At 39.8% G+C, this 21,024-nt stretch overlaps 1 protein-coding gene across 1 annotated transcript in view; it reads left to right on the forward strand.

Moving 5' to 3' along the window:
- Positions 1-1,285: 1,285 nt before the first annotated feature.
- Positions 1,286-21,024, forward strand: part of adcy1a (adenylate cyclase 1a) — a 55,923-nt gene continuing 36,184 nt past the window's right edge. Inside the window, exons 1-4 of the mRNA XM_007540787.2 lie at positions 1,286-2,002; positions 5,983-6,132; positions 13,767-13,885; positions 17,480-17,591. Coding sequence (XP_007540849.1) covers positions 1,403-2,002; positions 5,983-6,132; positions 13,767-13,885; positions 17,480-17,591 — 981 coding nt within the window. The 5' untranslated portion in view covers positions 1,286-1,402. The remainder of the gene's footprint in view (positions 2,003-5,982; positions 6,133-13,766; positions 13,886-17,479; positions 17,592-21,024) is intronic.

The following is a 21,024-nucleotide window of genomic DNA, read 5'->3' on the forward strand; positions in this document are numbered from 1 at the left end:
TATATATATATATATATAGAGAGAGAGAGAGAGAGAGAGAGAGAGAGAGTTTCTGCTTGACAAAGGGAATAGATGCAGGATGATTGATGTTTTTAATGGTCCAGGTAATTGTGAACTGTTTGAGAACAAGCTTGAACTGAATACTAGGGAATCTGACCTGACATAAGCTCCAAAGTCTAATATGGTGATAAAAGGAGCATAAGCACAAATCAATAAAGCTTTGTAATGCTGGAGAATGTGGCTGATCGGTCAGGAGGTGAGAGCACAGATAAATATATATGGATCAATAAATGTCTGTGTAAGGAGTAATTTTACTCCCTTACTCTTTGTATAAGAAATAAGAGTTACTCATCAATCACGAAATATGTTTTAACTATGTGTCAGTGTCAGTTATTTTACCTTCACTTCACACTATGGTTCAGATTTTGCCGCATTTATCTATGGCGGGGGAAATTAATTTAACTCTCACATATCAACAGGGCACACGACAGTGAAATACTGAGAGCAGGGTTGCGTAATTTCAAAAATGCAAAACATACCCTCCACCATAACGGAGCAGCACATTTTGGGATGCACGTCATCATTCATACATGCGCTGTTTATTTATTTGTTTTTTTATTTTTATTATTATTATTATTCAAACCTCCCATGGGCGCAACCTCCGCTGGGTTTATTTCCGTTAATTCTTTACGAAGGATTTTACTCTGCAGTGAAATGTCTGACTGTGTTTGGGGGGAAGGGGGGCTAGAGAGATGTGGGAAAGACCAAATTGTTGCTATATTGGACCATCCACCGGTGCAGCTGGTCTATTTTTAGCCGGGGACTACATCAGCTATGACTGCAGACACTGAGAGGGGAAATCACCAGCGCTGCTGCTGTCTTCATCCAACCACTGACCCTTCACTGAAGCAAATCAAACAGCAACAAGGGAGGCTCTGAAATATTATGCTTTAAAGGAGGAAGATAATAAAATGTGCTTTTTAAACAATTTTTGTGAAGGACGATGTTTTGCTTTGCTTTTTTTGGAGATGTGTTTTGGTAATTAAACCTGATTTTAAGTTAACTTGGAGCGCAGGTGACCCCCATCTGAGGCAAGGCAGGTGGTCTGCGCGCGCCGAGAGAAATAGAAAGAGAGAGAGAGAGAGAGAGAGAGAGAGAGAGAGAGAGAGAGAGACAGTGGTCGGGTTGCACACCAACAACTATCAACCTGTGGATAGAGCGCGCGCGATGCGCCATAGCCACCCTCTCCTCCTCTGACTCCGAGCCCGACATCCATCATCCATGACCCGGGAGAGGGTGCCAGCTTCATTCTCCAGAGGGGGGGAGTAGTCTAAAAGTTGAGGGGTCGTGCGCCAACCCCCCTTCTCCTCCCTCCCACCTCAGCTTCGTGAATGGCAGGACCATGGAGGAGATGCCGTTCGAAAGAGTTAAGACGCGGCGGAGAAAGGGACGCTGCCCACCCGGCGCGCCGCTGGGAGCCATCGCCTGCGAGGACGAGTTCAACAGCCAGGAGCTGGAGGCTCTCTTCCAGAACTACAACCTGAAGCTGGAGCAGACCGCCACCCTCAAGGCTCTGGCGGTGCTCATCGTGGCCGCGTCGTCGCTGTCTCTGGTGGAGCTGCTGTCCAGCCCCCGGCTCACCTTGTCCAAGGGCTCCTACCCGGTGCACTGCGTGGTGTTCCTGTCGCTCTTCATCGTCACCAACGTCAAGTACCTGCAGGTGACGCAGCTGCAGCAGATCGCCAAGCTGGCCCTGCTGTTCAGCTTCACCTTCGCGTTGCTCTGCTGTCCGTTCCCGCTGGCGCTCGGCACGCCGGAAACGATGAGCGCCGCAACCCCGGAGCAAGGCGTGTGGCAGCTCATGCTGGTCACCCTGGTGGCTTACGTGCTGCTTCCCGTACGGACGCTGCTGGCCGTGCTGTTCGGGGTGATGCTGTCTGCATCCCACTTCATAGTAATAGCGACGTCCGTGACGGGGATGAAGCAGAAGCTGTGGAGACCGGTGAGTGCTGCACCTGCACCAGAATGCACCCACACCCCACAGTTTGGGTAATCTGAAACTAATCTGATGCAGGATAACATACGAGCTCTGACTCCAAGTTTCACTGTTCAACTTCACTCCAAGTATCTCTGATCTGTGGAGGCGGATTACTTTGCTTCGCTCTGATAGTTAAGAGGCAGCATGTTTACGCATCCAACTTTCCCCGGAGAAGCAAAAGTTAATAAAACACTGTGCATCGATTTTCGCCCCAGGACGAGAAGATGTGTCTGTTTTTTCCGCAGCAGATGAAGCGGACGAGGAGCTGTCCGGCTCTCGGTGCTGAATCGGGATTCAGACAGAGCTGCTTGCTGATCTTTATTTCTGAGATGCACATTGCTGCGGTCATGTAGCACCGTTTGCTTTTATAGCATTGAAATCTACAGCTGCATCTCTATAATTAGAACGTAATTAAAAACTTTGTTTTCCAGCGATTCCATAAAGGAAGTGAAACTCGTAACATGCTTAAAATACTTTGTGATGCATGTACTACTTTATCAGAGTTTATTTTTGCGCCAGTACATTGAGGCATATGAGTGATCAGTCTATTTATTTATTATTTATTTATTTATTTATTCAGCGTTTCCAGGTCTTCCACACTGTTCTGAAGTTTGTCATTTTCCACACCATGATATCCAATTGTTCTCTTTAGGGTTTTGGTTCTGTGAGTCTGCTGGTGAATCAAGCATGGTGATACAATGGCCATTTAAGAAGGAAGTTTGAAGTCAGTAGGTACTGCAGAAAGAGGAAATGATCACATCAGCTGGACACACACACGCACACACACACACGGTGCCAAGACTTTCCTGGGAAATGGCTGCTTTTACTTTGGCCTTTATGCCATGGTTTTCCATAACATCGGGGACTGTGAAGACTTCACTCTGGATCTCAAGAAATTTGGATTCTGTGCCTCCCCACTCTGTCTTCAGACTCTAGGTGTAAGGACACTCAGTGGGGACCCGGAAATTCAACCACACGCAGCAGTACTCAACAGGAACAAACAAGTTTAATTTTAGTTTCAAATTCTGGTTACTGCTCGGGATGAGGTCAACAAACACAGCTCTGAGCAGACAGGGGAGAAAGCTGGCGATGCACAGATAAAGCAGGGGTATGTTTGAAATGTTCGGCTTCACTGGCCAGATTGAACAGGCTTCTGTGAGTGCAACGAATCAAAGAAGAGCTCTACAGAGAGGTCTTCTCTGTAGAGAGCCCCAACATTGAGGGACTTAGACGATGATCAAACTGAGATAATACACAGGAGGACAGAGTGAGCAAGGCAATACTCGGTGGTCGCGAGGCACAGTTTGGGTCAGGGTCCAGAAATCCGAAACAGATGGGATCGGTAAAGAGCTTGACAGAAGAGGTGGGTGTCATGATCCGTGTTTAGTTGAGTTTTTCTGTGTGATTCTGTTTCCATGCGAGTCTCTGTCCTGTCCTCCCCGTTGATTGTCTCCCAGGTGTGTCTCATTCCCTTGATTACCCCGTGTGTATTTAGTCTCACCTGTTGTCTGTGTTCTCGGTCGGGACCTTATCAAACGTCTAAGTTTGTGGTTTGCTGCCACGCCTGTTTGTCCTGCCACACTCTCCAGTGGAACTGCATTAGTCCTGGATTGTGTTAGCTCGCATGTTAGTCCGTTTATCTGTTGCTACCGGTATTAGCTGTTGCTAACTCTGCCGTGCTGCCAGTTCTGGACTGTCGAGTTATCTTTATTAAAACCATTACTTCATCTACATCCTGGGTCCCAGCGTCTTCTCCTCACCTTACCACCACCCATCATGTCAGTGGGCAGGAAATACACTGAAGGCTTGGAAGAAAACACTGGATCTCTGGATCTCTTCTGGCTCGGGGGCGGTTGATAATCCGCCCCTGAGCGGGGGCAGAAGATGAGAGGTGTTTAAGTAGGGCGGGACCCAGGTGAGACAGGTGAGCTGAATGAGTGGCTAAACACGGCATGGACATGGCAAAGAACATGAATCATGACTCTCTAGGACCTTGATTTCCAAATGAAATGGAATATTCCCATGTTGACTCCGTCTCAGGAATGCTTGAGCACCAGCAATAAAACAGTCGTTGTATACTGGATACATATGTTTATTGTTGGTCACTATATAAACATTGAAGACATTTGACCTTAATCTTTTCTGCCAACACGAAATGTATCTAAGGCTTGCTAATTATCTCAAATTAATCTCTGTAGTTTTTTTTGTAATCTTTGAGAAACCCAGAAAATAATTGAAACATGATTTCACCTTGATAAAAAAATAGATTTCCTACCTAATGTAAGAAAAAAAAAATCTAAGAAAGGACTAAACCTTTTCTTCCACATCTGTGTTCATTATAGTACAGGTTGTTCCCAGCATATATGCCTCTGTGCTACAATACAAATGCATGTTTTTTGTCATTGGAGGAAAGCTTGAAAAACAAAAGCAAAGCAATGATACAAGCGTACATTTCACATCCTGTACTTGAAATGTACATTATCCATCTCCCCTCTTCATTGGTGATAATGGATACTGACAGTACTGCCCAAAAGTCTGTCTAATTTTCTATATTTATCTTCCAAGTAGTCTTTTTTTTGCCTTGTAACTATTTTAAAGAAGTCTTTTTTTAATAGTTTTCCAATGCTAATGAACCTCTTTCAGACTTTGACTGCCTTTTCACTGCATGTCTTATTTTCTAAGAACACACTGCATAATAAGCTGCCATGCTCTGATAGGAGGAAAAAAGTGAAAAATCAGCCAAAGCTTTTTCAGGAAGCCTGGAAAACTATTCATTAAGACCACTTTAAAAGAATAGCAGTAGTTTGAGCTGGAGTTAGGCACACTGTGCTAGGATGACATTTGGTCCATCATTTGAAGATTTAGGAAACTAAGTAGGGTTTTTATTTTTACCCAAATATGAATATATCATTTTTTGTTATGTTATTCTAGGTGCATCTCAATAAATTTCAATATCTTTGAAAAAGTTATATCTTTTTAGAATTTCAATTCAAAGAGTGAAATTGGTATTTTTGCATGACTTATCTTCACAGAGTAATATTGCAGTGACATTTCTTAAGCATTCATTGCTGTTAACTTGAACGGTTATGGTTTGTAGCTGACGAAAACCCAAATTTACAACATTGTGTAATAACAAAATATATTTGTTTATTTTCTTTTGAGCATCTGTTGTGGTTTAGGTTGGGCCAATTTGCTAGAGAGACAAGCAAGGTGGCACTATTGTTGGAAAAGGAGATATTGGTAATTTTGGCAGTTCTACCCTAAAGTTTGTCAGCAGATGAATGCATGAAGTGCTTTAAATGATCCTGTTTGGCAGCTGTGTGAACTCTGAACTTGATAAACATAGTGAACCGACATCAGCAGATGACATGGATACCCAAGGCATCAGACTGTGGAGACTTCACACTACAAACTACTTGGAATCTGTGCCTCTCCTTTCTGAAACTTTTATCTACAACTGAAGGTTAAAATGAATTTTGAATCTAAAAGGAGGACTTTGTACCACTGAGCAACAGTGCAGTCTTTTTTTTTTTGCACTCTACCAAGACAAAATGTCTGTCTCTTGTCAAAAATGCGTCGCTATGTCAGTAACTATACTTTTTGAAACTATTTATTGAAAAATAACTTCCATGATATATTCTGATTTATTCAGATGCATCTGCTTGATTCTTAAGTCTTTTGTATGACTACATTTCTTTAATCTCTAAAATCTATTTTGTTCAGAATTAAAGATACAAAGTAACACGTTAGGTGTTGATTAGAGATGCATTTTGCCTTTTTGCCTTTTCGCCTTTCGTCTGTACAGTTTTTGGTCTTCAGTGCTGTAACCCTGCTCTCTGTCCACCTCTACATTGTTCTACTGGGGACTGCCGGTTGCACACAGAGGCTTGCATGTGCAGATGTGTGCAGCTTCATTAGGCATGTCTGCTCTTGTTTGTCTACAGCTGGCGGCTAACGCCGTGCTCTTCACCAGTGTGAACCTGTCGGGTGTGTTTGTGAGGATTCTGACCGAGCGTACCCAGAGGAAGGTCTTCCTGCAGGCGCGCAACTGCATCGAGGAGCGTTTGCGGCTGGAGGACGAAAACGAGAAGCAGGTGAGGAGTGAACTTCAAACTTCACAGCTCCTTCAGAAGTTTTTTTTTTTTTTTAAAGCGTTCAGGTGCCAGCATATTCCAACAACCTGCCCACAGGCATGCAGTAACTATGACAGCAGCTATTTAAGGAAAGAACAATTACTGAGGCACAAGCTGCAGTGCCACACGTTCCTCCCCCTCCACGCACACCTACATGGAGGGATTTAACTAAGCAACAATCAGGCAACTTTAACCCGCAGAAATTCTCTTTTTCTGAGCCGCACCCATCTCATCCTGTACTCGTTAAAGAGAAAATTAATTATTTTATGTGTTCAATACGCCTGAACGCACATCCTCCCTTCGTTTGACACAATGCTTGCACACTTCGCACCTGTTCTTTGTAGATTAGGGGAAGATATGCTGTGTTTTTCCCCAGCAGTAACAGGCTCCCTTCTGACAGGCAATTATACAAGCAGATTGCTTCCATGGCCTCCCTACTCTAGTAAAGGTCATGGTTTATTTAGGAAAGAGAAACACACAGACCTCTGATCATGATCTGCCAGCAAACCTCTGCTGTGGTGTCCATGAGCACAGGTCTCAGAGTTGATGATCGCCCATGAAGCTGCGTGAAACACGGCTATGTTTGTTGCTCAGGGTGTGTGTTTGAGCAGGATCCACAGTTCTTATTGATTCCCGAACAAGAAGGGGCTATATTCGGTACGCCTGTGTGGTAAACCGGCTCTCCTGCTCAATTTTCTGAAATGGGAAGCGATTCAAAACTTCCTCTTCATTCATTAAATCAAGAAAGAGGAATCTGTGACTTTTCACTGCCTTTCCAACAAAGGCAGTCTGATTGAAATGAGATTATCTGAATAAAGGGTTCTCCAGAATGATTGATCTGAAATGGAAACTCTCGATCTTTTTCTTCTCGTCTCTGAATTTAGGAAAAATTCATGAAGACGAATATAAATTGGATTATTCTGTGAACACAGCTTGGAGTGACACTGCCAGAAATGATCTGTTCATTTCCATTTTTTCTTTTAATTCAAGATGTGTGCAGATGTTTCTCTGAAATGACAGAGGTGACAGTGAGTAAATTTTTCATCTGCCAAAGGTATTCACACCCCCTTGAACATTTTGTCACTGTACAATCAAATGATAAGTGACTTAAAAAAAATGCCTTCAGTATGGATTTTCCAGATATGGAAATGAGCCAAAAAGTTCTGTTACAGTCCCATTCCATTTAAATTTCAGTTTAATTTCAATCACCAATCTGTTATTAATCCCAAAGAAAATTGTCTATATGTATGGTTGCAACATACATGTAGTTGAAATATGAATATTTATTGAAAGGTCTTAAAATATAAAAATCCAACCTGAGTGCATGTAGCGAACTTATGAGAGGGAAAAATCAAGCAACAGATACACAATCACATGTGGAACAGCAGAGAATACAGAGAAAATAGAAGGATCTGACAAGGATGAAATGAAACCGTGTGGCTGTTAACTGCTGAGTCGATGTGAACCAGGTGGCACTAATCAGGAGAGAGCAACTGGATCAAAGGTAGATATATACAGGAAACAATGGACCTTATTAAGGCATAAGGTAAAAGACATCCACAAAAACAAAAATCTAAACAAATAAAAGAATACACTAAGCACTGAGAACCACTAAACATTAGTAAGTAAACCATGTATGAAACACCATAAGTGTCAAAACAGTTGACATACAAAATCAAAGTGACAGCCAACAGTCAAGAACCATGGAATAACACAATTAGACATTGTATTGGAGCTCTCACTAGTAACTATAAATAATTAGCTTTGGGTGGGAGAATTGCATGTAGTGCAGTTGATTTGAGGAGGCCCTTGACCTGAAATCTCTTTCATTGAAGCTTTTATGTTGTGAAGAGGATACTCAGGGTTGTCTGGAATGTTTTTGTTCATGAAACAAACATCCTTCTTTCCATACTGAGCTCCAGGTGCTCCAGAGCAATTTCCTGAACAGAGCCAAGTTTCTTTGTAAGCCTGTTTATAAGCCGTGGACTGCAGAAGATATTTCCCTTCTAGTCTGCAGACTTGTTGAAGATGCTCAACTCTGCAATATTACTACAGCAACCTAAGCATCCTCAAGAAATACATTTGTATTTGAGTAGATAACCTTCTTCTACAAAAAAAAAGATACTTTTGTGTCTTCCTTTAACAATGCCTTTCAATCTCACTTCCCTAGAATTCAGATTTATTAATGCGTGGCTAATAATTGTCTTCTAAACAAATACTCCCATCTGATCTGTGAGGAGGCATCACAGGCCTCTTGGCTGCTTCTGTTAAATTCTCTCTGTCTGACCTATACGTTTATGAGGCCTGCTTTTCAGCAGTGAGCTGTGAGATGTTCAGAGGACTGAATATGGTCTCTAAATCCTTTGACTTTCAGGATGCCGCTAATGTTCACTAATGTATTTTAAATAACCTGTGAGGACTTCAAAGAGAAGTTGTATTTATACTGAGATGAACATACACAAAGATGGACTTTATTATTTGTTACTTTTGAAGAAACTTGTTAGTACCTGGGTTTATTTAGGGGTACATGTGTAAAGGATGCTGAAAACAAATGGAAAGGCAGTGTTTTATTTATTAAAACTTTTGAGGAGCCACCTCTCACGTTCTTCCTTCCTCATAGTTAGGCACTACTTTATGCTATCTATCGCATAAAATACATAGAGATTTGCTGATATCACATGACATTGTGTGTAAGAGTTCAAAGGGTAATGATAGTTTTGGTGGATAATTTTGTCAGGAACTGTTTGTTTGAAACACTGCAAGAGCAGAACTGAAAGAATGAAGAGACTGAATATGGTCACAGGGGATGTGAGTTAACATTATTTTAACAACTTAGTCTGTCCTAAGCCAGAAAAAAATATATATATATATTAGCCATTTCATAGCAATTAGGTAGTTGCAAAGCAGTAATAGTTTGTGAAAAATTCATCCAAAGCATCATTTTTATAACATGATCCAGGGATCACTCTCTGCCTTTGGGTTTGGTTGCACTGCTGCTCCAGCACACAGTTCAGAATCAGATATAAGGGGGGGAATCTAATTTAGTTTCATTATTCGACTGGCTGCAAATCAATTAGCATGACTGATTTCAGTTCTGCATGAAAACAAACATGACCACAGCTCATTGGACTAGCCCGAGGACTTTTGGCTGACATTTTAAAAAGTTATTCATGCAGACGTTAATTTCACCAAGCCACCATGCAGAGTAGTGCAAATCAGATACTCCACTTCTGACAACAGTTTGTAATTTCATGCATTGCCCTGTTGTGGTTTTCAGCTTGCATTTTTGTCCTTAGTTTTATTTCTGTCTTCAACTTTCTGTGTTTTCTATTTCATTTATGCTTCCTAGAAAGAAAAAAAAAAATTCTAGTGACCCTCTCAAAAAGAGTGTTACCACAAATTTGTTACAATAAATAGAAGAGCTACAATGACGCCCAGTTGGCACAGATGGCATATATTTATGTTGGGCTTTTAATGGTTTATTTAAACCTTCCAGTTGTTTATTGTGTATTGCGTATAGGTTACACAACAAACAACTTAAGTGATTTTAGAAGCAATGATTAGATGAACATTCATACATACAAACCTATGGAAAAAAAAATAAATGTGTGATGATTTTAGTTCATTAATAATTCCTGTCTCATACAGTCTTAGTGAAATAAAGTGGAAAGAGATGAGGGAATTTTTAAATATTAACAGGCAATTATAAAAGTGTCAGACAATAAAAGTGGAAGAGATTAATAAAACAAATGACTTAATATTTCATGCAAATGGTCACGGGTTTACGTTTCTGCTTTCATAATTTCCACACTCAATGAAATGCTTGCAATATAAGTGAAACTGGTTTTTATCTTCAGCAGGTTTGACGGCTGCTACTTTACAGCTCTTACTTACTTTTTTTGTGAATGGAAATATGGCCTTCCCTCTCCAGAGCTACTCAGCGTGGCTGCGAGATGATTCATAGTGCGTTTACAGTCATTTGACATCCTGTGAGAATTTGAAGTATGCTTCGTGGTGCTGCAACTCAGATCTTTTGGAAATAAAAAAAGAGCCAATCGATGAGGACTGGGTGTATTCTTGGCTCCTTCTCTCAGAATTAGTCAATGTTGTCTCTAAATGAATCTCTTTACTTTGTAACTTGAAGTAAAACAGAAGAACCTACCCATAAACTCTGACTCCACTGGCAGCAGAGATTACTGTACTTCCTAAACAAGCAAGATTCAAATTTTTTATTTTTATTTTTTTTATCCCTTTTTAGAATCAAAAACATTCACTTAAGCTGGAGCAAAGAGTAGTGGAAGATTTAACTAAAAATGATTCCTCCCCCACCGTATGCTCAAGGATTTAATTCTTAAAATGGCTAAAAGTGAGCTTAATGAAAAGTACTTTCAATATTTGCTTATGGTTTTATCTTTCAAAAAGTAATTCTAATGTGACAAATAAGTCTCATTGGATTACAAATTCTAATTTATTTAACATGGCTGTAAGGTTTTAAAAGAAACTCCTGTTTAAAAACTTATAAGGGAAAAAAAAAACTTTTTTTCCACCAGATTTACAAAGCAGATTTCACTAAACACATGTAAAAGATACCTGTTAAGAACAGCAGATGGGAGCTTAATTGCAGGCTGCAGGAATGTTCAAGGTCTTTTTCTTGATATCTTGACATTTTTAGTTGATTCTGTATTTGGGATTCAGTCTTTTCCCCTCAAGAAAATAGCTGCAGTAATATCTGTTTATTTTCCAATTTCAGAAAAAATAAACAGACATTACTGCAATTTTTAAAGGATTTTTTACTTTAAAAAAGCCAGTGTTGCCGCCTATGTGCCCCTAACCACCAAGGTTGAAAGATTGAGCGAAAAAGGAGAGAACTCCAAACATACAGACGTTTTTTGGTCCATACGACACACAAAAAGAAAGATCCTTGTGTCAATAAACTCTTTGGCCTTCACCTGTCTTCTTCACGTCTCTGTCTTCAGCTAATATTAAGTCAGTTAACCTTTAGCTTGATGCATTTAGTCTTCAGAAGTCTGGTTTGTCTGTATAACTTGTTGAGAACTTATCGGATGTACTGAACTGGTGGAATGTGTGCGAGGGTCTGGTTTAACCTGTGAAAATCATTGTAACTTGGCTGTTGAATAGGCCAATGGGCGTCTTGAGCTGAGACAGTAAGCGCACCCCTACGCAGTCAACCGATGGATAACATGCACAAATAAGTGGCACAAACACTGCTTTAAACCACTGACAAATGGTGGGAAACCATGACTTTCTTTAATCTTTCAAAATACAAAGTTACATGATAGCCTGCACAATCTACTCTGCTCATAAAAAACACTTCTGTCTCTTCATGACATGTTAGTTTGTCTGTGTTGCAGAATGTCATCAGCTCCTATGATTTGTTCTTGTGAAATATGTTAGCTTCTTAATATCCACCTTTAAAGTTGGTGGAAACAATGTGCTGAGTACATAATGAGCAACGTGCTGCAGACAGAAATAAGGTAGCTGCATTTGATTATGTACAGCAACAATTAGAATCCTTGTAATTTTATCCATCGGTAACAATGCCCTGGATTCAGGAAGGACAGAATGCTTTTGGTCCTGGTTGTGAAACAGTGGAACAGCCCCACATCGTCAGCAGGGATGTGGAGGGCACATGGGACTTCACCCAACCAACCAGTTTACATGTGTTTTGTGAGCTTGGAGAAAGCGTTCAACTGTATCCCCCTGGGAGTCAGTAAAATGTTTTACCAGGTGGTCGCAGGTGTCCTCCAGCAGATGTTGTGAAAAGATAAAATAAATACATAAAAATATGCTTTTAGTTGTTAACTTTGTACCCACGCACACATGTTCTCCCCATGTATGTGTGGGTTCTCCCTGAGCACTCCAGCAGCCTTTCTAAAAAATAAAAATAAAAAAATGTAACAAGTAAACATAAACACGTAAACACATGTTTTCATTAAATTGCTGAATAAAAAAAAAGTTTTATCTTTAATTCTCTGGTTTCTTCCCCCCAACTTGTGAGTGTGCCTCTAAATTTAATAATGCATGTGGATCCCTTTACAGAATTAGCCACAACATGTAAGTCAGGGTTACATTGTTCCACAGTGATATTCTGCATTGTTAACTTATGGAGAGAACACCATGACTTTAAACACAATTCAGAAATGTTGAATTACTTGCAAAAACATAATCCCTGAGCAAACACCCCAGTAGATGTTTTTAGTAACTTTTCTTCTGCTCCTAAATAACCACCCGTCTTAATTATCTATATATTTATATAATTTTAGTTTTTTGCACAGTTCGTTTAATTAAAACACCTCTCATCTCCGAGAACTTGAAGCTATTTGTTCTGGGTGTAATTTACATAACACATAAATACTGTTGGGCATTCCCTGGTATGCATGCATAATGAATTACTTAAATGTGGACAAACTGTGTCAGCGGAGAGAGACTGCATTTGCTCTGTTGCCTTATTATTTGCCTTATGAGTAAATGTGCCAATGTGTTGAGTTTTAAAATGAAAAGAATGCATAAAGTCAGATTTGCACTCATTTAGCACCAACAAGTTACTTTATGAAGTTTGATATTTGCACGTGAATTGTGCATTTTGTAAAATATCCCTGATATTGTGGAGAGGATCTTTGTTTAACGCTGACATTTGGTAGAGCTGTTGCCTTGCAGCAAGAAGGTTCTGGGTTCGATTCCCGGCCCCGGTCTTTCTGCATGGAGTTTGCATGTTGTCCCTGTGCATGCGTGGGTTCTCGCCGGGTACTCCAGCTCCCTCCCACAGTCCAAAAACATGTCAGGTTAATTGGCCTCTCCAAATTGCCCCTAGGTGTGAGTGTGTGTATGCATGGTTGTTTGTCTCTGTGTTACCCTGCGACAGACTGGCGACCTGTCCAGGGTGTACCCCGCCTCTCGCCCGGAACGTTAGCTGGAGATGGGCACCAGCAACCCCTCCGACCCCACCAAGGGACAAGGTTGTAAAGAAAATGGATGGATGGATGGATCTCCTGCTGCAGTTCCCAAATGCCACAACTGCTTTCACTGCTCACTGTCTCTTAAGTACATTATTAGTTGCCCTATGACATATCTTGATCTTGTTTTGTGTTATACCTTATTTAGTTGTCTGCCTTCAGGGCATGGTTTTGGACTTCTTACCATTTGCAGAATTTGTGATTATTTTACTCATATATATTTATCTATTTTTATTTTCTATTTCATTTATTCTGTTTAAACAAACAGAATAAATTGTTTCATCGTTATTTTTATAGAAAAAAATGTCCCAGCTGTAGTAATTTTATATAGATAATGCATATTTAAAAAAAAAAAAACATGAAGTTTCTTAATCAAAATTTTTAAAGTTAATTCACTGACAAAACAAAAAAACAGTCACAGATGGGGATTACATTGTATAAGGCAAATATACTGAAACTATTCCTCAAGAGTTCAGTGTTTAACAAATTTTTTTCTCTACATTTCTAAAAATAAAATTTTCACATCTTCAGCGAGAAAGAGACAACTCTTGGTGACTTTGTTTAATCCAGTTAGAAGTCCTAACACTGCCTTCTTTCTGCCTTTGCCTCCTCCCTCCTCAGGAGCGTCTACTAATGAGCCTGCTGCCCAGAAATGTTGCCATGGAGATGAAGGAGGACTTCCTGAAGCCACCAGAGAGAATTTTTCACAAGATCTACATCCAGCGCCATGACAATGTCAGGTATGGGGATGTCATGACAACTCAGGAGGTGTGCATAGAGAGTGTTTTCATTGCAGGTGTGACATTGCGGTTTACCAATCAGAGAGGAAATCAGACCAAGCATTCACATAACAATGCTTAACAACTGACTTAACAACAGTTGTTAAGAAGAGTAGTCATGTCTCTTAAATTTGAAATTTCTGACAGTTCTTCCTGTTTCAGTTTCTGCTTCATCTTCCTGGCTGTCAAACATAATGCCAAAGCTGATTTTTTTGTACATTTCACTGCAATGTAAGAATCATTGAGCTAAGCAACCACCAGCAGGCAGAAACAGTTAGAGACTAACTGGTAAAGATATAAGCAGATGTTTCCCCTGAGGGGGCTGAGTTCAGAACCAGAGCAAAAAAAGTTAGAGAATAACAGACTATGTGTTCAGTTACCAAAAAAAAAAAAACATGAGCTGCAGAGAAAGAAGTTTATGTTTTCCCTCAAAGGGAACAAAACAATTGTCTTTAAAGATTGAAGGACCGTTATTAAACTATGGCGGCTTTTAGAAATATGCTTAAACTTCATCATTTTGAAGCATTAGCACGTAACATTTGAGTCAGAATCTGACATCCTCTTTTCTGGGGCATGAAAGTTATCATAATTCTGGGATTTTAACAATTTACTTGAGCTTTTCTGTATATTGATTAAGTAACATTAAACTGGAACAATATAATAAAAACCCTGAAAAAATCAAAAGGTTCACTTAATTCATGGTACATAATTTATGGTTTCAAAAAGAAACCTGCAAAAAAAATATAGGTTAAATTAGGGCCGTAGTGATACAATAATCTCACGATACGATACAATACGATACACAATATTCTGCCCACGATACGATATATATTACAATATTCAGCAAACGATACAATTCAATACACTTTTGCGATTTTCTGAAAGATTTTAGAGGGACAGAGTGATTTTGGTGAGATTTTGTGACTGTTATAGGGTTGGATTGAATTAATTTAACTGAAAACTGATTAAAAGCACCAACTACACAATACCTGGCTCTGGTTGGACATGGACACAGACTTAAAGTCGACAGCTGGACAAAATGAATCAAAGAAGTGGTGAGAAAACATGTTCCTTTTAATTGAAACAGTACAAACTGTAGCTTACATGCATTTGTAAAATAAATAAAGTGCACCAAGTACCCTGCTCTGAATAGTTTGATACCTTTTTAACCTTGACACTTAACATCTGAAGGAATCACTCTAAGCCTGATGACCTAATCACTCTTCTGGTAAAGCAAGCAGTGAGCGAGCAAGGTGACAGTTGGATGTTACGATACTTGCGGATGAATATCGTTTTTTTTCTAGGAAAGAAAATATCGATATATATTGCAATATCGATATTACACAGCCCTAGGTTAAATTATGTTTGAATGTATGGGTGTATGGATTGATGGACGGACGGAAGGATGGATCAGATTTTCTTATTTCATTGTTGTCTTTAAAGGTTTTGACAGGAAAATGTCCAAAAAAGCTAAATTTGTGCAAACAGTCGACTTTATTTTAACCGCCTGTCTATCATAATTGAGCAAATGACCAGAGAACGTAAAAGGAGCATTACCTGAGGCATACAATAAATACTGGTCTTTCCCTGCATTTTTAATTAGCTTTTTTTTTTTTTTAGCGCTCCCTCTACTTCACAGTTGACATAGAGTGTGAGAACCTGACCCAACTCTGAGCTGATTTCATTCCAGTGAGGCGGTAAAGAGAAAAGGAGAGGCGCATTAGTGCTGTTTAGTGTAGGAGTCGAGTGTTAGGTAGCATATCAACAGCACTTCTGTCAAGAGGGAGTCCTCAACTCTTGTCTGTCTGCCTGTATCATTTTAGCTCTGAGTGCACATCTCCTCTGCGATCACAACATGGGAGCAAGGAGCCTCGCCACCACACTGGCACGCCGCCAAATACCCCGTTATTTCTTCCAGCAAGCCAGCTCCTGCTCGCCTCTGGGGCTCTGCTGCAAGCACACGCATCAGAACAGGGCTTAGGAAAAAAAAAAAAAAAAAAATTTAACTTAAGGCCAAGTTGATTTTTTTTTAATTTAAGTTCATGTTCAATAGCTAATAGATTTCTATTCAATAAGATCAGAACAAAAAAAAAAAAAAAAAAAAAAAAAGTAGGAAAAATATTCTTTATGTAGCTGTGCGGGGGGTTGCACCCACGATCAGGGTCCCTTTGATGTTTCCCTGAGAACATTTAATCACACATGCACTTGGCCAACCCTGCTGCTCTCGTCTCACCATCCACACATCAATATGACCTGTAGCACGGAACCATTCACTGAAATATTATACAACAGAGCTCTTCAGCTGAGCGACGGTCGTGATCCCAGCTTTGCATACATCAGACTCCAGAGCAACTGCACCAAGCAGCAAAAAGAGCTTGGTTGACATAGTCACGATGCAGGAAGGGGGAAAAAAAAAAAGTCTTCTACATGAAAATGGAGCAATAACTGTAATCTCTGAGGAAGAATTAAGAGTTTGGCACCATTTATCTGGATGGATCTGAAATCGTGCTTCACTATGATTCTGTTGTGTTTGGACGAGAAAGTTTATAAAAAAACATCCTATTAACAACCCTAACAATAGTGGGGCTTCAACAATGGATCATAAAAAGCAGGATTTTTATGAATCAATATGATATAATCCAGAGCATACTCTTCTGCAAGGTTTTAACCAAACCCTACTCCTTAGTCTACACATGCGGTGAACAGAGTAGATTATCACATGTGCAACAAAACCAGAACTTGGTTGAAATTATTTATTACAAAACACAGAACTATACCATTGAGCATTGACACTTTTCAGTGCTTTTTGTTTCTAATAGGTTACTTCATAAAAATGTACACATTGATAAAAATGTTAGTCATCTACAATTATGCAGCTGACACTAGTGTCCAAATAGGCACCAGGACCCCAAATTTGCTCCACCACCTGAAATCTGTTCCGCATAAAGAACACAAAGGAAATTTGAAATGCGCCCACTTCAGAGCCGAGCCAGCATGTCAACCTTACGCGGATGATGCGGAGTACTTTCCTGTATTTTTTTTCTGGATGAGGTGTCTCAGAACTCGAGAGTCAATTATCATGATTAAGCTAAATCCCACTCAAGCTTTGATGCATGCTCCACTGAGAGCAGTGAGTTTCCACCGAGTCAATAAGATACATAACACCTTGTTTTGCTGCCATCTGGGCTGCCTCTGAGCAAATGAATGAGGGGCTAAGTGGTTTTCAACACCTACTTCGTGCACTACTTCAGTTAGCCAGCAGCAGGCAATTCCGCTCCGTAATTGATTTAGCGGCTGGCCTAAAAGACGCCTTCACTTATCAGGGATTGGATTATAGTACTTGCTGTTTGCTTCATTGCTGATCACTGTTAGCCAATTACTCTTGCTTTAAAGTGATCTGTGTGTTTAGCTGCAAGCATGGAAAACACAGCACAGTAGCACAATGCTCTATCCACATTCTCTTTTGACATTTTTTGTATTAAAACAGCAAGTACTTTAGTTAGTCTAGGGAGGAATAAAATGCAGATTAAAATGTCGTCTTGTTCTTTCCTCCAGCATCCTGTTCGCAGACATTGTGGGATTCACCAGCTTAGCTTCTCAGTGCACTGCTCAGGAACTGGTCAAGCTGCTGAATGAACTCTTTGGGAAGTTTGATGAACTGGCAACGGTAAGTTTCCTTGATTATCCCATCTGGCTCCAAATGACAATGAGAACATAAAGAAATTTAAACAAGCGATGGAACAGATGGAGCTATAAGAGTCCCAGTCAACTTTTTGTCAACCTGATGAAAATGTAAAAATGTTTGATATGAAAATCCTTTCACAGATCAGTTGAACAATTTCCCTTATTATTTTCTATTGTTGGAAAAAAAAATAGCTGACAATTCCAGGATATTCAATGTCTAAGTATGTATTATAGGGTGCTGTGGTTAAAAGAATCAAAAGAACCGCTAAACTTCTGTTTAATCTGATGAGTCCAAAAGCATGTGTAATCTTTATTACACATGGATTTTCTGTGATATGATGAGCTCTTATCCCAGAGTGTTTTTTTGTGTTTGTATTGTTTTGGAATGCTGCAAGGTTAAATGAGTTTAAGTGATCCAGAACAAGTTTCTCTAACATTTTAGTCAAAAATGGTTCATGTTCTCTGTCCTCTCCTTCACAGAACAACTGTATTTATACAGACTGCAAACAGGAAACTTTTGAAACTTGTGGCTTGAATGGATTTCAATGGGTTGAGACTATAATTAAATATTCTTTTCTAATTAGTGAAACACTGAGTCTATTAGAGAAATGCACATTTGTCTTTAGATATTTTATTTTGAAAAATCCGAGATCAGGCTAGAAAGAGGTAGAAGAAGGAAGAAGAAATGAAACTTAACACAAATAATTCTTCTTTTATGTCTTTTCAGTCAGGTACACAGAGCCTTTCACCTTAATCCTGTAGGGAGTTATTAACCCATCTCTGGTTAATTTCTTCCTCTGTCCCTAAATCAAATCCGGCTCAAAGGAGTTTCTGTGAAAGGAGAAGAAAAACATCTCCTCTGAAACCTCCGTTACCAGTTCCATAAGAAAATCACCAGGAACCTTTATTATCAGTTCATTCTTCCCAGTAAACAAGCCAAAGTTTTATTTTCTAAGACAAGACCACATAAACAGCATTTTTTCAGACCTTTGTCTGTAAAGAAATGTTAAAAACTGACATTTTTCCATCATTAAGCTTTGCTTTTGTAATCTGACAAAATGCAATAAGTTGTTAATGTTAACACTTTTCATAAACCCTTTAAATTTTTTTGAAAACTCAGCAACTTTGAAAACTGTTCTACCCAACTTACTTGGGTAGAACCAAGTTTTTGGCAACCCAACAGAACTTTCTGTACTATCTGCTACTCTTTGGTCTGTTTTAGTAGTTTCTTTTCCAATTAGTTAAACAAATGTAATATGATATTGGGACATATCTGAAATGTGCATAGTTCTACCATTGCTTTCTAAAGAGCTTTTCATATTTATTTTGTCTGCTGACAATAAGAATGTAGTTTAAAACTGTCCACACATTCCAAATCCAAACAATTCTTTCTATTTTATTTTATTTTATTCAGGTAATTCTGGGGCTGTTGCAAGAGCTGAAGTTTATTTGTACTGTCTGTGCTCGGGGTGCAGATTTTTTGCAGTGTTATTTGTGCACTTTAGCTGACAATAAATATTGAAAACTTTCTTCTATAACTTTTGTTACGAAGTAATGTCACTGAGCCATCCTGCTCAGCCCACAGCCGTGGAGGCAGCTAGTGAATTCGTGTTTCAGTAAGCTGTTCGTCTCCAAGAAAACTGAATGTATTATTGAGCCCTGGAACTCATTTATTATACCAAGCCATATACGTATGTATTGATCCAAATTGTGAAAGTGAGGATGGAGATACTGACTGACACTGAGGAGGAGGAAGAGGAGTTGAAGAAGGTCAAGAAGTGGAGATGAGAAGGCTGATTTTCACAGAGGAGAGATGAGGGCTGAAAAGGACGATTGTTTAAGTGCGAGTGCGTAAACGTGTGTGTGTGTGAGACGCGGCCCAACCGAGACTACTGTTAACGTGCACACACTGTGCACCAGTAAGCCAATGCAGTGTTGTTCTCCAGGAAAGGAGATTAGGTGAGAGATAGGTTATCTGCCGGCAGACCGCTATAATCATATTAAAACTGCATGAGCCACACACAGCCACACACGTTCCCATTTCGGTCACCTCAGAGGACATCATCGACTTACATAAATTAAAACCTCACAACATCGCCTTCGTTGTTTCCATCTATCCACATATTTTCTGAAGAAGTCTTGTCTTGGTTGTAGCTGCAGGGAGGAGGGTATCCCTGCTGTGATACGGCAGGAGGCGGATAACTCTCTAGACAGGTTGCCAGTCCTTTACAAGTTACTGCTATCCTAAAGCAAGTGTTCACATTATTCTTTTATAAATTGATGCGAAACACATTTTTCTGTGGGTTTGCTTCTGTCTTTATATGGAAATGTGTTGCTGTGAGGTCTGTATTAAATCTTCTGAAACAGTCTAAGAAGATCCCGTGAGTCACTCTTTGACTGGCCAAGATTCTTGTGACTGTGTGGACTATGTGAGCCTACACTGAATACATTTTCATAAAACCGTGATTAAAACTCAAAAAGTGGTGCCAAAGAAAAACAATCATGATTTTGTGACCTGTATTAACTAACATAGTCCAGATTGATCAAATAACCTCAAAAGCTTTAGTTTTGTGCGAGCCGCTTCATTATGTCTGCGCCATGCTCATCTTGTTGCTATGAGCAGTAAAGTCTGTAACTTGCTAAACAGGAGGTCTATTCTGCTACTACTTGTTGAACAGAAGGATATTTTCTCTGTCGTGACGTTCACTTTTTAATAGGAGAACTTCATTAAAAGCCGTGCATCTGAAGTGGCAGTGAAATGAAAAGCCTCCTCCGTTTATAAGGACGATTGAACTTGGTTGAGAAAATGCCTACGCTCGAGGAAGATCACAGCTTTACACTGAGTGATATATAAGAACAAAAACAAGCTTGAAAGCCTTAAGATGCACGACTTTCCACTCTCTCCACTTGGCTCTCTACCAAATGTCATTTCCATTATTTAAAACCACACTTAAATTCTTTCAGGCAAGCATTTCTGTTTGACTCCATTTCCTCTTTATTTGTCTATTTCATTCATTTGCAGTGCCACATGTTGATATAAACAAAAGTTTTGAATGAAAATGAGTAGTTGAAAAAAAAAAAATCTTATCTGACGTCCGTCCGTCCATCCTCCCTCCCTCTTCTGCTTACTTCAGACTTTCCTCTCTCCAGTCTCTTGGGCCAGCTCCTTTCGGGGGAATCCCAAGGCATTCCCAGGTCAGCTGAGAAGAACAGTACTTCAGTGTATACTTTGTTTTCCTCTAGGTCTCCACCCAGTGGGACATGGTTGAAACACTTCACCAGAGAAGCATCCAGGAGTCATGCTAGCCAGATGTCACCTCAGCTGGCTCCTGTCCATATAATTTACTGGTTGACCCATCACTGCTTGGCATAATTATTTATTTTAATTGTGCTGTGCAGATATAATGCTGTTTTTA

The sequence above is a fragment of the Poecilia formosa genome, unplaced genomic scaffold (genome assembly GCF_000485575.1).
Source record: "Poecilia formosa unplaced genomic scaffold, Poecilia_formosa-5.1.2 Scaffold10, whole genome shotgun sequence".
Taxonomy (NCBI): Eukaryota; Metazoa; Chordata; class Actinopteri; order Cyprinodontiformes; family Poeciliidae; genus Poecilia; species Poecilia formosa.